The sequence below is a fragment of the Oreochromis aureus genome, linkage group 23, assembly GCF_013358895.1.
Source record: "Oreochromis aureus strain Israel breed Guangdong linkage group 23, ZZ_aureus, whole genome shotgun sequence".
Taxonomy (NCBI): domain Eukaryota; kingdom Metazoa; phylum Chordata; class Actinopteri; order Cichliformes; family Cichlidae; genus Oreochromis; species Oreochromis aureus.
In genome coordinates this window covers 18623916-18638965 of record NC_052963.1, presented here as the reverse complement: position 1 = coordinate 18638965, position 15050 = coordinate 18623916, and the positions used below count along the sequence as shown (strand labels likewise).

At 40.0% G+C, this 15050-nt stretch overlaps 1 protein-coding gene across 1 annotated transcript in view; it reads left to right on the top strand.

Moving 5' to 3' along the window:
• Window positions 1–15050, top strand: part of acvr2ab (activin A receptor type 2Ab) — a 79354-nt gene that overhangs the window by 56515 nt on the left and 7789 nt on the right. The window contains exons 5-10 of the mRNA XM_039606228.1: window positions 6619–6762; window positions 8911–9054; window positions 13140–13285; window positions 13395–13509; window positions 14628–14766; window positions 14861–14991. Coding sequence (XP_039462162.1) covers window positions 6619–6762; window positions 8911–9054; window positions 13140–13285; window positions 13395–13509; window positions 14628–14766; window positions 14861–14991 — 819 coding nt within the window. The remainder of the gene's footprint in view (window positions 1–6618; window positions 6763–8910; window positions 9055–13139; window positions 13286–13394; window positions 13510–14627; window positions 14767–14860; window positions 14992–15050) is intronic.

Sequence of the window (15050 nt, the reverse complement as noted above, 5' to 3'; positions counted from 1 at the left end):
ATTCCAGCTTGAAAGTAACCCTTAATTCAGCCCCTCAATTCATCTTCTATCCGAAACGAGCCATTTTCAGAAACTTTCATCTGATTGGCTGTTCCATATAAACATGAGGTTTGAGCAGTAGGTGGGTCAGGCTTTTGTGCCCTTCTGACCTCATATAGAGCAAAGAGTATTACAAACTCTTACTTGTTTTTACTCTGACCTCATCATTTTTAACTTTGCTTTTCATGTTTATTATGAGCATCCACCTCTGGAACGAGATATATTTAACAAGAAAATAAGCATAATAAGTCCTTTTTAATGGATGTACTAGAAAGTGCTTTCATCCTCTTTTCTGGCATAAAGAGTCCTTCAATAGCAAGTGTTTGTTGACCTATTTTCACTGAAAAGTGTCCCCACTCATATTTACTGCTAAGCTATTCTGTTTATTCTTTTTTTCGCCCCCCGTTCTACTTTCCTGATTCTGGAAAGAAATGATAATCTTCACCCCACCTTCTCTGGACCTCGTCAAATGTTGGGTTGTCGTAAGGCAGATTCATAGTCTTATGTTGGTATCTCTGTACACAGAGCGAAACCAGTGTTGAGTCTATGGTTTCATACATGCAGTCATTCAACAAACCTCTGATGGCTTGGCATTGGTTGGAATGGAGGTTTGAACCAGAAAGGGAATTAACCACAGTTACCACGAAGAGAAAGATGGCTGAACCATTTCTCTTTAACACTTTGTTGTTTAGGTCATGTTAAAAATCATAACTGTAAAGTCTTGTAATGGTGATTTTCTATGTTATGGTCCCCATTAGAGTCAAAAAGGATGATTAAAGCAGGGTATTCTTGAGTCAGGCTCACCCCTCAGTGGTCTCACAGTGTTTTAAAACACCAAGATGGCAAAAATGCTCAGTTTAAATATACAGTCAGTCATTTTTCTGATGCGTTCTCATAACCATTAAAATTCATTAAAGATATAAAGTTTTATACGTACAACATACAAAGTTTTACAGCCTCTTAAAGAGTAAATAGATATGAATACACATTGACAGCTGTGGTAAACAGCAGACTGACAGCCTACACTCACTACAGATGAATGGCAGCCAGAATAGGCCAGGCCTACAGCAGCCACGCTAGCTAGGATTATGTACTTGAATGGGAATGTTAACTCTTATAGTGAGATTTTTTTACACGGGCTTCACATACACTTGCAAAATCAATGTTGAGGCATGACCTTCAAGGAGCCTTTAAATAGGTTAGGGACATAAATCAGATCAGACAGTAGGAAGGAAAAACTCCCTTTTAACGGGAAGAAACCTCCAGCAGAACCAGGCTCAGGGAGGGGCGGGGCCATCTGCTGCGACTGGTTGGGGAGAGAGAAGGAAGACAGGATGAAAGACATGCTGTGGAAGAGAGCCAGAGATTAGTAAAACAGAATAGAGAAAGGAGGACGCTGTTAAACAGAAACTTTTACTTACATATACATTAAAACATCCAACAGATACTTCCAAAGCAAGATAGACTAGTTGACCTTGTCTTTTTTATTTTTTATTTTTTATCAGTGCTGTCAATGTTAATCTTGTTAAAATGACGTTAACACCATAACCGCATTAACGCGGCAGATCTCCATTAGTGAGTTAACGCGGATCGCCCCGTGCGTGGGGCTGCATGGCGTCAACGCGTTAGCGCGGTTACGTCGTTAACATGTTGATATAAAAGCTCTCCTTTAAAAGGAAACCTGGCTAAGAGGGCAGCAACACAGACAGATGGGGAAAGACATTAAATTTAGTTAACAACAATAATTGAATGGTTTTATATATAAACAAATTTCTGTTACCGAGGCGTCAGATACATAAAGACGTTCAGTTAACTGTAGAATAGAGTACAATATAATTGTGAGTAAGGGGACCACAGTTGGTAATGAATCTGAGTCCGATTATACACAGTCCAACTTGCAAAGACGGTGAACAGAAGCATTTAACAACAACAAGTTGTCTCCAAAAACTTCTGATATACACGAAAAGAAAAACACTGCTTATTTTCTATTATTTCACTCGTATCATTAAAGGTTCTTATGTGACGCTATAGAAGCACATCACACCACAGTTTCAATCATCTATCGCGCCTGCTGCTGCTGCAGGTAGATCTAAAAGTCCAGACTGGCAGAAACCAGATTTCTGTCCAGTTATTCTTTAACCTATCCCTACTGCCAAATGACAGGAAGTTGTCAAGTTCATTCATGCACAAAGGTCTAAAATAACAGCCTGCCAAATCCTTCAACTTTAGTTAATAATATCAGTAAGGCTCAGTCGCCAAACTGGAAGCTAGCTTTCTCATACAGTGAGTACAGTACGTGCTCCCCAGTCATGGACCAGGCAAGTAAATGATTTGTTTTAAAAAAAAAAGAAAAAAAAAGTTTTGAGTCCATCTGATCCTCTTCATTGAAAGTTCATGCCTATATTTAAAAAACAGTATCAAAAACAGATGCATAGAAACATTTGTGTGAAACTATAGTTTGATTATTTTGCTCAGTACAATGTGTTCTTAAAAATGTTTTCAAGCTGCCATCTAGAGAGCGTTTAGGCCGCTCTGAAATCCACCCTCTGCACCGTGGTGGGTAATTTTCCTCGTCATTTGGCTGGCATTTGGTGTGAAAGCAGTGTGCAGACAGCAGGTCTGCCTCACAGCTCTCTGTTAGAGGGAAAAGGCTTTAAGTAAACACACCAGTTCCCATTCCAATCCTCCATTCCCCTCGCACTGCCCAGAAGAAATGGGCAGCCTGGTCTATGTATCTACCAAAAGCAGCAGCAGCAGCAATTATTTCATTTATTTTTTTCTTACACGCTTTTAGTCGTTGCAAATTGAAAACACGATCCCTGGGGAGCAGCTTGGTCCTAGAGAAAAGGCCGTTTGACGTGCACCACCTCACGACTGCAACACGTCTGCATCATAAATGTCTGTTCAGACCTCGACTTTAATCCGTTTGATGGATATTAAGAAGTTTCTTTGGAATTTTTGGTGTGAGGTGCAACGTTATTATAGTAAACTAAAACTAGATGTGAATGCAACGCTAAAGTTATCTAAAATCAAAATCAAAACGAGACTTTCAGGGAACAAAACTTGAAACAATTCTGTGAGCTTGGGAAATTAAAATGAAAAAAGTCTAAACAAAAGTCTAACACTGAAACAGTTAAAAACGGTGTTAAATTTTCAAGCAACAAAAACTAAAGAAAATCCGCTCTGGAAACTACCTGAAACTAAATTAAAAGAAAAGTCAAACGTTAAATTTAAAAGCATGAATTAGAATGAAAAAAAAAACTATAAAAACTCTAGTTAGGTGCTAGTAACACAGCCAGTCATATACAGTCACGTGAAAGTTGTCACCAGACTGTGCACTCTTGTAATAAACGCAGTACACCCCATGATTTCATTTTGCTTGCATAATTGAAAATAAAGAGTCTTGAATTCAGTAGAGCCACGTTTAGCAAAAATAACTTGAAGTAATGATTTTCTGTGTAACTTTATCAGCCTCTCACATCACTGTGGAGGAATTCCAGCCCGCTCTTCTTTACAGCGTTGCTTCAGTTAATTGAGGTTTGTGGAGATTTGCTTATGCACAGCTCTCTTCAGGTCCCACCACAGCATTTCAATCATGTTGAGGTCTGGACTTTGACTGGACCACTGCAGGACCTCGATTCTTTTCTTTTTCAGCCATTCTGTTGTAGATTTGCTGCTGTGCTTGGGATCATTGTCCTGTTACATGACCCTGTCAGATAGACGGCCTTACATTTGACTCTAGGATACTTTGGTATACAGAGGAGTTCATGGTTGACTCATTCACTGCAAAACAAATCCAAATCATCACCCCTCTACCACCGTGCTAACTGCTGGTATGAGGTGTTTGTGCTGATGTGGAGCTGTGCATCATGACCAAACATCTCCACTTTGGTCTTGTCTGTCCAAAGGACATCATCCCAAAAGTCTTGTGATTTTTCAGATGGGGGTTTACAACCTTAGCTGTGCTGCCATGATCTTTTAGAGAGAATAGGCTTTCTCCGGTAACCCTTCCAAGCAACCCACACTCATTCATTTTTTTTCTAATTGTACTGTCATGAATTAACATTTAACATGCTAACTGATGCCTGTAGAGTCTGAGATGCAGATCTTGGGGGGTTTTGCATGGTTACCTGAACACTGCTCGGTCTCACCTTGGAGTTAACTTGTTGTAACATCCAGCAATCTACCAAAAGTTGAGCTTTAATAGAGGTGCTCACACTTGCTGATAAACAGTTAATGAAGTGCATTTGATTAGCAGCACTTGGCTGCTACTCTTAATTTCTATGGAAGCAGTAAAGTTGGGCCAGCTATCAATAATGGATTTAGCCTACAGCCATGTGGTTTAAAGCCAGCCGATGTGCCTGATGGAAAACCTGGACAGCACCTTATTTGTTTCATAAAGGTGCTCGGAACATAATTTCAGACACATACAATTGTGTGTAAAAATGGCTGTACGTCCTGAACAGTTAATGCAATGAATCAAAACCAGAACTGTGCACTTGAATCATATCTTGATTGGTTGATGTAAAACCCACTGTGGTGGTGTACACAGGCAAAATTAAACAAGATTAGCTCAATGCTTATGGACCTGACGAAGGATGCGTTGTAGGCGTGTGTTCACTAGATAAGTCCTCTCGCACTGCAGAAGAAGCAAAACTTAATTGAATTTAATTTGTTCGTAGCCTTTCTTTATATGCATCCATAGATTTAATTATATGTAGTTAAAAAATACTTTGATTCATGCAAATTATTTCTGTGAGCCGACCGCACAATCTGCCACTTTTGCAGCAAAGTTGCTTTTTGTTTACTTTAAAGTCAACTTCTCCAAGAAAAAGAGCCAGCTGAGGTTATTTTGTTGTGTTTCTAAAAACTTTGATTTACCCCCACCCTCTCAAACAGCGTCTTGTGCTTGCGAAAACGTAATAAAATGATGAGATTTAGTGAAATGCACTTACAGGCGCTCTCTTCAGCCACACAGTAGCGCTTTGTTTTGTGTGCACTAAAGGCCAGAGTTCAATTTCATCTTGATAAAAATCAAACTCATAAATGTTACTAGAGGATATACAGTTTGCTCCTGTAACCGCAGTAATCTTGCCGTAGCCGCTTCCTCGCCGCGTTTTTTTTTTTTTTTTTTTTTTTTTACTGCTCCTGCTGTTAAACGCTCCTTGGCATGGGCTCATTTTTAACAGTTGGTGTGCGGCTTGAATCTGGCTCATGTTTGTCTTTAAGAAAGGTCGTATGCCAAAAACCCTGAATGGTAAATCCAGAAACGAGGTAATATTTGTGCCCTGAAATGCACGTTTTCTTTTCCTTCTGTAACCTCGTCGGTGAGAGCAGTGCTCTTAAATCTGTTAAATCCAGCAGAAACTCAAAAGAGAAACCTTTTCTTTCTTTTACGTGAGCTTAGCGAAACACTCGGAGTGACACGAGTGCACTCCTGATATATTATCGCTGCGTCTGAGTGGATCCTGCAGGCCTCGGGGTCTTGAAACTTGCTGCAGCTCATCAGGCACCTTGTAAGCCTTCAGTTCAAGTGAAAACATGAACATCGCGAAGGGAAAAAAAGCTCTTTTTTTTTTTTCTTCTTTTCTTACTGACAGCAGAGGCATGCAGCTAAAGTCGAGGTTTTACAGCAGCGTATCTGGTTTCATCAAACGCCATCAGTCATGTGCTACTCTTTCTCCTCTACCTTTTATCCTTTGGAAATGTGACTCCTGCACTGCATGCTTCTTTTTAACCTTCTTCCCCACCTTCGTCCTCCTCCACCTCCCTCTCGCGCTCTCTCTCTCTCTCTCTCCAGGCCTCGCTATCCTTGCTCGCCCTCTGTCCTCCTCTGTGAAGTCACATGTGAAAGTGATCAGCTTAATCCCGATCACCAGCTGTGTTTAACCTACTTTAGATTTGGAACACTTGGCTTTACTCGCTTTCACTTTTGTTTGTGTGGGATTAGCATGAACGCACAGCACACGCATGCGGTCTGACCCGCCACGTTTGGCTCTTAAATGTTTTTATTAAATCCATAATTAAACCCTTGTCCCATTTCTTTGTGTGCCTTGCTCAGCGGTTAATCTTCCAGGTTTTGTTTTGTTTTTTCCAACCACCGCCAGCGCACACATTTCATCTGCTGTTTGTCGGATTTAAACTGGCAACCCTCCAGTTACAATCCCGCTTCTGTAAACTTGATCAAATGCAGCTCCTCTGGGGGGTTTAATTGAATTTAAAATGAATGTATCCGAACCCTGCTCGGTGTGCCGTGTCCACACGGTCATATGGAGGCTAAACTTAAACGCGCAGCTCTCCTGAAGCGGACTTTCCCTAATTAGAAACAACAGAAATTTAAAAGTAAATAAAGCACCGAGGCACCACTTTGTGGAAGAAGTCTATAAATGTAAGTTGTAAGATTTAAGATGTGGAGACGTTGGCAATTCTCCTGGCCTAAGCTCCTCAGGCACACTGTCACTGTGAGCCAAACAGCCCGGTCACCTTCAATGTAAGCCCGGTGCTATTTTAATGCTCTGCATAAGAAATAAATAAATAAAAAGAATAAAGAATAACACCCTCGTCTCTGTCTCTCTGCAGGATCCCGGACCCTCACCCCCGTCCCCAATTCTGGGACACAAACCTCTGCAGCTGATCGAGGTGAAAGCCAGGGGGCGCTTCGGCTGTGTGTGGAAGGCGCAACTGCTGAATGAATACATGGCTGTTAAGATCTTTCCCATCCAGGTACAGGGGCTGATGTTACCTTTTTTTTTTGTTTTTAACTACAACTGTTATGTTAGCCTGACAACTGTTACACCCCCACAAAATAAAGTACTAAAGGAAAAATGTTCACTGTCTTATCAAATAAAGGCAAAACTAAATAAAAAAAGCAACTATAAGTAGTAAAGGAGGTGATTCAAAAACACACAAATTGTATTAATCATTTATCAAATGCCTGTCCACATATCTTCACTAATGACTGTAGCCTGTCACCGCTACCTTCATATGTCAAAAACTTATCATGTTTGATATATGACAGTTTATTCAATTCAGTTTTATTCATATAGCACCAAATGACAACAACAGTCAAACAAAATAAGGCCCTTTATATTGTAAGGTAAAAAGCCTACAATAACCAGGGGTGCACATAAGTGGTCCGCAGGTGCGCATTCGCTGTCAAAATAAAAGACGCGCACCAGATAAGAAGTTGCAACGCGCGTTTGCGTACATAAGATTTTCTGGAAGAGGACAGACATTTGTTTAGAACTCTTAAAGATGTCGAAGAAGCGAGCTCCTTTAAGCAACTACTTTGGTGTTCCTCCACCTCCAAAGAAATGTCAGAAGGAGTCCGAACCGCAAAAGAAGCGCGTATTCTCGGAAAAGTGGTTGCAGGAGGTGAGCTGGCTTCAAACAAATGATGAACACACAGAGATGTGGTGCAGAATATGTCGTGAAAATCCCACTGTAGCGGACAAAAACGGTGCCTGCATATGCGCGTTGCAACTTCTTATCTGGTGCGCGTCTTTTATTTTGACAGCGAATGCGCACCTGCGGACCACTTATGTGCACCCCTGACAATAACAGAGAAAAAAAAACAATCAGACAAACCCGCTGTGATGAAGCACTTGGCGATAGTGGGAAAGAAAAACTCCTTTTTAACAGGAAGGAGTCATAGACAGAGCCAGAGGGAGGGGCAGCCATCTGTTTGTCGCTTTTTTCAGAATTGAAATAAATACATAAGATCGAAGTGAAATAAATACTGTAGAAAGGGATTTATAGTAATTTAAGGTCTTAAAACAGGGGTGCCCAACATTTTTAACATCAAAGTCATGCTGCTGTAGTTAATGAAAGAAATATGTCAGCACAGCTCTTAAATTGTAAGAAATAAATTGTGTCATTTGCACCTGTTTTAAGAAAAGACATTTCTGTAGTAGATAGTGGACAAAACAGGAACAGGATCCATTTAATTTTCTAATGTATGTTTAAGTCCAAAAATGACACTTTCACATTTTCCAGTACTGTCCAATGCGCCCGGATTCTGGTCTATACTGGGCTGATTCTGGTCTTATATTTGACACTTATGGACATGTCTTTTCATGTCATTTAAACAAAGACGGGCAGTGCGTGATTAAAATATTCACCTCACGTAGTTTTTATGATGGACTAAACTAACCAAAGCAGCTAAAACGTTTTTTGTTCGTTTTTTAACAATGCTGGAAATGTCTTTTAGAGCCAGCCTCTACTGGCTGTTAGAGGAACTGCAGATTCCGTTAACTAATAAAAACTAAAGTAAAAGAAGCAAATCCTCTTTGGGAAGTAACTGAAACTAAAATGAAATGAAAAGGAAATAGAAAGGAATAGAAACTGTACCAACTCTGGCTGTATGTTTGTAATTTTCTGGGTAAAATCTAGTTTGGTTGCAGTAAAATTCTTCAGATAAGCTTTTTTTTTTTTTTTTTTTAATTGGGCTAGTGTATCCATTTTTTTTCTCTTCATGCTGGAAGCAGGGAATAAATGAAAAACAGCTAATTAATCGTCTACCCCTTTGTAGCCAACAAGTCTGACAGCTTTTCTAGTGGAAACTTTATAACTCATCCCCTTTTTTGTTATTTCTGACCTTTTGATAAGCAAAAATGTGTTTTATATTTGTAATATTATTGGGATTATTTGGGTGCCGACTGTCTCTGTTATGAGATGAATTAGAATTTCTCGGCTGTTTTAATAATGAGTAATAATAAAGCAGCATGTAAAACAAGGAATAGACTAAAATCAGTCTGCGCCTCCACAAACTTTCTAACACTAGTCGTGACCTGGCTTTTACGTGTTTTTGTCGATTGGGTGGCACAGCGGCATGAATAACATCTGCATCTGTGCCTCTGTGCTCGTGTCTAGGACAAGCTGTCTTGGCAGAACGAGTACGAGATCTACAGCGTGAGCGGCATGAAGCACGAAAACATCCTCCACTTTATCGGCGTGGAGAAGAGGAACAACAACCTGGACCTGGAGCTGTGGCTCATCACCGCCTACCACGACAAGGTACGCCGGCAGGGCTGCAGAGATGCATATTCTTTTCTTTACTGAGTCATTTTCAATCTGAGCACACTAAAGCAGAGTACACTATAGGAGACCGGACTGTATTTCTAAACCATTCATTCCTCTATATGTTGTATATTTTCTCATTGCCTCATCAAACCTCTCGCACTTTGGGGACGTCTCAGACCTACAGGCTCGATGACCTAAGCTTCGTGCTGAACCTTCAGTCTGCTTTGTATGCCAGGCTTTTGTATACTACACTGTGGATCTATTTCAAACCAGTTTCAATAAACTCTTCTTCCTGCGTGAGTTTGAAGATGAAAGTTCAGGTTTGGCAGGATGTTTTTACATTGAGATGTCATTTAGGTCTAAAAATAACTTTATGAGTTCAGCGTGATTTAAGACCATCAGATAAAGAGGAACGAATAAGACAAACAAAAGAAAAACAAAAATGTGTTTAATTTTGCTTTTTCTGGGGTATCTTAAGTGCAATCACTGCTTTAGTTCATTAAAATAAACAGGCTGTTACTTATGTTAAGTAGCAGGCGTGCTCACAGGGGCAGCCTCGGAGTTTAAAAACTGCAGTTTCTCTAGTGGCCAGTAGAGGGTGACTACATAAGTGAGTCAGTACCCACAGATTGCCATGTTAAAATGTCAAAATTTATAGCTGATATAAGCACGTTGACAACCTGCTAGACAAAGCAGTTTTTGTCTCTATAGCCAGTTGTGTCCTAAATTAAAAACCAAGGTGACTGTTTTTATAAGTCATCTATTTATATTTTAAAAAGTCTTTTTAAGTTTGCGTTAGTCAGTCATAATTTTTTTTTCTACAGAGCTTCTTGATCCCTCTGTGCTGTTTTTGGCTCTATCTTAGTTTAACTGTTAAAATTCTTATTACATTTTATTGTTTTGCTTTTGCTTTGTGGCAAACGAACCCACATTTTTGAGTTAAGTCATAATTTCAAGGTTTTTTTACCTTCACTTTGAGTTAAGTTGAACTTTTGAGATATTCAGAATTGGAGTTGCATCTAAATTTTGATCAGTTTTTTAGTTAAATTTAGTTATAAATTTTATGTAACTATAAATTTTGACGTTTAGCCAAGTAAATTTTCTTCAGTGGCAGAAATGCGCTTCCATAAAGTATAGTTACTTCTGTCTTGAAAAAACAAACACAGAGGTTTAAAACACTAGTATTCGTTACTGATGTCATCGTGGCCGTCTCCATCCTTTATATACAGTCTGTGGTATGATCCCTACTTTTTTCTTATTGCTACCCAAGTAACATGTTGAGCCGATGGTCTGGATGTCTATACGACCTTATTTTAGTGCCATTTTTGAGCAGTGTCAATAAGTCCTGATAAGAGTCCATGTTTACTGAGCATTTAGCCATATGTATCCATATCCTGTTCTGTTTTATGGTTCTCAAATTTATGATATACACCTGCATTTAAACCTGGGACAGCCACTCAAACCTTTAAAAAAATAGCTGTAAGATCAAGAGATCAAAGCTGGTATACAAATCTCAATAAAACAGTTAAGACTCAATAAACTTGGACTCAAGTTTCCACAGCTAAAGAAAAGGTTAGAAACCGTTACAAGTCTTGTTTAAAACACATCCAACTGGAGCGCTTCAGATCTGTTTTCCAGTCACAGTGTACTACAGCACATGTAAACAAATTCTGATTTCCCGCCTGATTTCTCCCACTAACTGGGTTGTTTGTGTCCATGTAAGCTCAGCAATATGCTGAGCTTAGTGTATCTTATCGAGTTGTTTGCTGGGGGGGGGTTTTTTGGGGGGGAGCAGTTGCACACAGATCTAAAAAGCTCCAGGGCCGAGCATCTAACAAAGTTGTAAACACTGGTAAAGCGGGGGAAACATGCATGAAACCTTCACATTTTATCGATTCTGTTTGGTGCCTTAAGATCTAATCTATAGTTACAATACGCCTCATGTTGCCTTTTTTTTTTTTTTTTTTTTTTTTTTTTTTTTTTTTTTTTGTACCGAGAAAGTGGGCTTGAGCTGTGTTAGCCCCCTTTTGTGCTCCACTCACCCTCCATGCTGCAGCCTTTGTAGCATTCGGGGCTCTAAGTGCCTCTGTGTTTTGAGGGTCATTACCAACCAAGTGGAGAGTGATTCTTGTACGCTTGGCTTGCCCGAAATTTCCCAGCCAGACTGAGGATTTGAATCAGCGTTCTTAAGGAGCCTTCATCGCGTGAATAAAGGTTGAAAAATTAAAAGCTTGTGGGTGTGGCGGTGAGGCTTTAACACTCACAATACAACTCTTGGAAAGGCACTCAGCTCTGGAGTGGAGTGAAGCTCTCCAACAGGGAATAACACTGGAGGTTTAAAGGAGGAAACTGTAATTATTCTGCAAGCAGAAGTCTTTAAGCTTTGACCTAAAAAGAGCAGGTGTCGAAGTGTTGGCGTCTCTGTCGCAGCTGATTTATGTTTGATGCATGTGAGCAGCTTTATGATATGGAGCTGTGCACATGCAGCAGCTTGCCGAAGAAAAAAAATCCCTGTAATTTATATCTTTTCATATATTTCCACCGCAAGGATATTAAAAGCTGTCACACAGAATATGCACGCAACACACACACAGACTGGAAAGCTTTCATCTGAAGCTCAGCTGATGATGTGTTGGAGTTGCATGCCCTCTAGTGGTCACTCGACACAACTACATTTGCCTTTGGCCTTCACTGGTGACCTTGTGTTGTGTTGACATTCAATATTCAAGACCTTTATTGTCATTCTGCATTACAGATGACAAAAGAAAAACACTAACAGGAGTACAGATTAAAAAGTATAAAATATATTTGTTAATCTACATTATTAACTCTCTTTATGATAAAAGATGGCTAGTAAAGGTGTGAGGGAAACAGTAGCAGCACAGAAATATGAGTAAATATAAAATATGAGCATTAACAGGGCAGAAAACAAATGAGTAAATTAGATTTAAGCATGAATTGTCCCTTTTACTGCTAAAATCTGCAGATCTACAGTTGCATTTCTACTTTTGCGCTCTAATATTTAACATTAAGGCGCATGCTGCTCTTCATGAATAGACAAAGGATAAGTGATCACATGGAGGTCATTGAATCAGCGTTGTCAGAGCTCCGTTATTCAGAGAGGACAATAAGCATCCAGGAAATTGGCTCGGGGACAGAGGAGACTGGCGGACTTCACTGTGGTTTTAAGAGGACGCCTTGTAGGTCATAAATGTCATTTATTGCCCTCCAGGGGATTTATTGAGCTCCAGAAGTTCTTTCTTCTTCGATAATCATCTAAAAAATGTCAATATTGAAACTTGTACATCCAGTATAATTGTTTTATCTTGTTGAGTCAGCTGCAAAATAAAAAAATAGAAAAGCTTTGGTGAATTTCCATCCATTAGAGATATTACCGTTACCACACTGTGAACACTGCATGCTCTGATGCAGCTCAACTTTTAATGTACTATTAATTAATCTTTTCATTCCATCACTCTGACTCTTGAATATATTTATAACATCACACATTTCTAGATTTCAGCTGATAAACATTCAAACTTCTGTAAGAATTAAACACAAGTTAGTGATCTGCTTTGTCCTCCATCGTCCTCCGGCCCTTCCCATCACACGTGAATAAGAAGATCTTGTGAATTCCCTCTCTTGGAGCACAGTCTCTCCCCCAACCCAAAGGGGAGTTTTGCCTCAGACTTGAAGATGCCAAGTAACTCCTGGTAGGGTCATCTCAGGGGAGGGGTCTCGCTTTGAGAAACTCCATTGAAACAGAATATTTGGCACTGGACAACCTCACCTGAAACTGGGATTAAGCTAGAACAGAAACGGGAGCGTCTGGTGGCCAGGCCTGGATTCATGGGGTCTGGACACAGGTACAGCTTATTAACAACAACAGATATTAGGGGAACATGCAGTGTGGACTGGGCGACAGGCAAAGGGCACGTTTTGGGGACTTGTTATTTTGGTTTTCATTATTTCACTCCCATTCTCCCCTTTTCCTACATGCCCATTTTTGAATGTAAAGTTAGTGTTTCTGTTTTTTCTTCCTGCTGACACCCATCTTCTCTGTCTCTCTCATTCACTAGGGCTCGCTGACAGACTACCTGAAGGCCAATGTGGTGTCCTGGAACGAGCTCTGCCACATCGCTCAGTCAGCAGCCCGCGGCCTCGCCTACCTCCACGAAGACATCCCAGGACACAAGGACGGGCACAAGCCCTCCATCGCTCACAGGTACACTGCCATAAACATAAACATCTGTGGATAAATCATCACCTATCAAGACTCCTGTATTAGTTTGACTGGACTGAAGGGACATTTCCTGTGTCTTGCGTTCTTTCAGGGACATTAAAAGTAAGAATGTGTTGTTGAAGAATAACCTGACAGCCTGCATAGCTGACTTTGGCCTCGCTCTGAAGTTTGAGGCAGGAAAATCAGCAGGAGACACACACGGACAGGTATAGCTCACACTTAAAAGTTCATATAGTTGTCACTCATCCACCATTTCACTGTGTTTGAAGGCATGTTTACAGGCAGTACCCAGTTATATCTATTTCCAGCTTATTTGTGCATTGATGTTAAGCAAACAATCTCAGTTTATGTTGTCTGAAAATTTGGTTTATTATTATTATAATAGTCTTTAGTCTTCCAAACATTTTGCACTGCACAGCACAACAATCTTAAATGACAAGTTCAATAACACAAAAAATTCATCTATACAGCATCAATAATTAAAGTCTAGAATCTTTCCCTTAATGTAAAAGGACATACTTCCCATTAACGTATGACATTTTAGATCTTCCCGTCAAAGTACAATCAGATTCTTTCTGTCAATATACAGTGACATTCTAGAATATTTCCATCAATGTACAGTTAAATTCTAAAATATTTCCCTTTGTGTACAATGAAATTCTTTGTTAATGTACAGTGAATTCCATAATCTTTCCAATATGTTTTAGAAGCTTTCCATTAATTCACAATGGCATTCTTTCTATTAATAGTCAGTGACATTCCAGAATCTTCCTGTTAATGTATAATTACGTTCTTTTCATTGATGTTTAATGATGTTCTAGAATTTTCAATTCAGTACAACTTCAATTCCTCCTGAAACTGCAATAGTCAATTATAGATTATTTTAGCTTAGCTTGATTTATAGTTCAAAATAACCCTAATTTATCTCATACTGGACCTTGTGTTAAGGGGAAAATGGGGGGGCAAAATAACTGAAACTGAGTGTTTAGACCTTTCTGAGGACTGATCTGTTTTGTGTTTTATTTTTTAGTTGTTAATTTAACATGTAAACACCAACATCCATTTTAGAGTGACCCTCATTATTCTTGTTTTGAGACAGTAGTTGTAGACTCCTTTGGGTGGCAGCATAGGCCAGAAATTTTTGAAGCAGCCCTGGAGGGATTTATTTGAATGATGAGGTTTTCAATTTTTGAAAGTTGGACAATCACAGTAAAGCAGTGAAAACACATTTATTTGGCAGTGTCTTGCTGGGTCTGCTTTAATTGGTGGCCATGTAGCTATTTATCTCAGTGCTGACTTTTGAACTCCTGCTTGGAACCTGTAGGTGGGAACACGACGTTACATGGCTCCCGAAGTCCTGGAGGGAGCAATCAACTTCCAGCGTGATTCCTTTTTGCGCATCGATATGTACGCCTTTGGCCTCGTCCTGTGGGAGCTGGCATCGCGGTGCACCGCTGCCGACGGTAAATCCACAAGTACTCCAGTCAAGTTTTATTCACACTGTCTTATTTTTATTCCATCCAAATTTTAACTTTCAACACATGCACACATTTCCAGGACCAGTAGATGAGTACATGCTCCCCTTTGAGGAGGAGGTGGGTCAGCACCCATCTCTGGAGGACATGCAGGAGGTGGTGGTGCATAAGAAACTGCGGCCCTGCCTGCGAGACTGCTGGCAGAAACACACGGTGAGAAATTAGAGGAGTGTTTGTTGAAACTGTCCCATAGCTCTTTGATTTATGCAGCA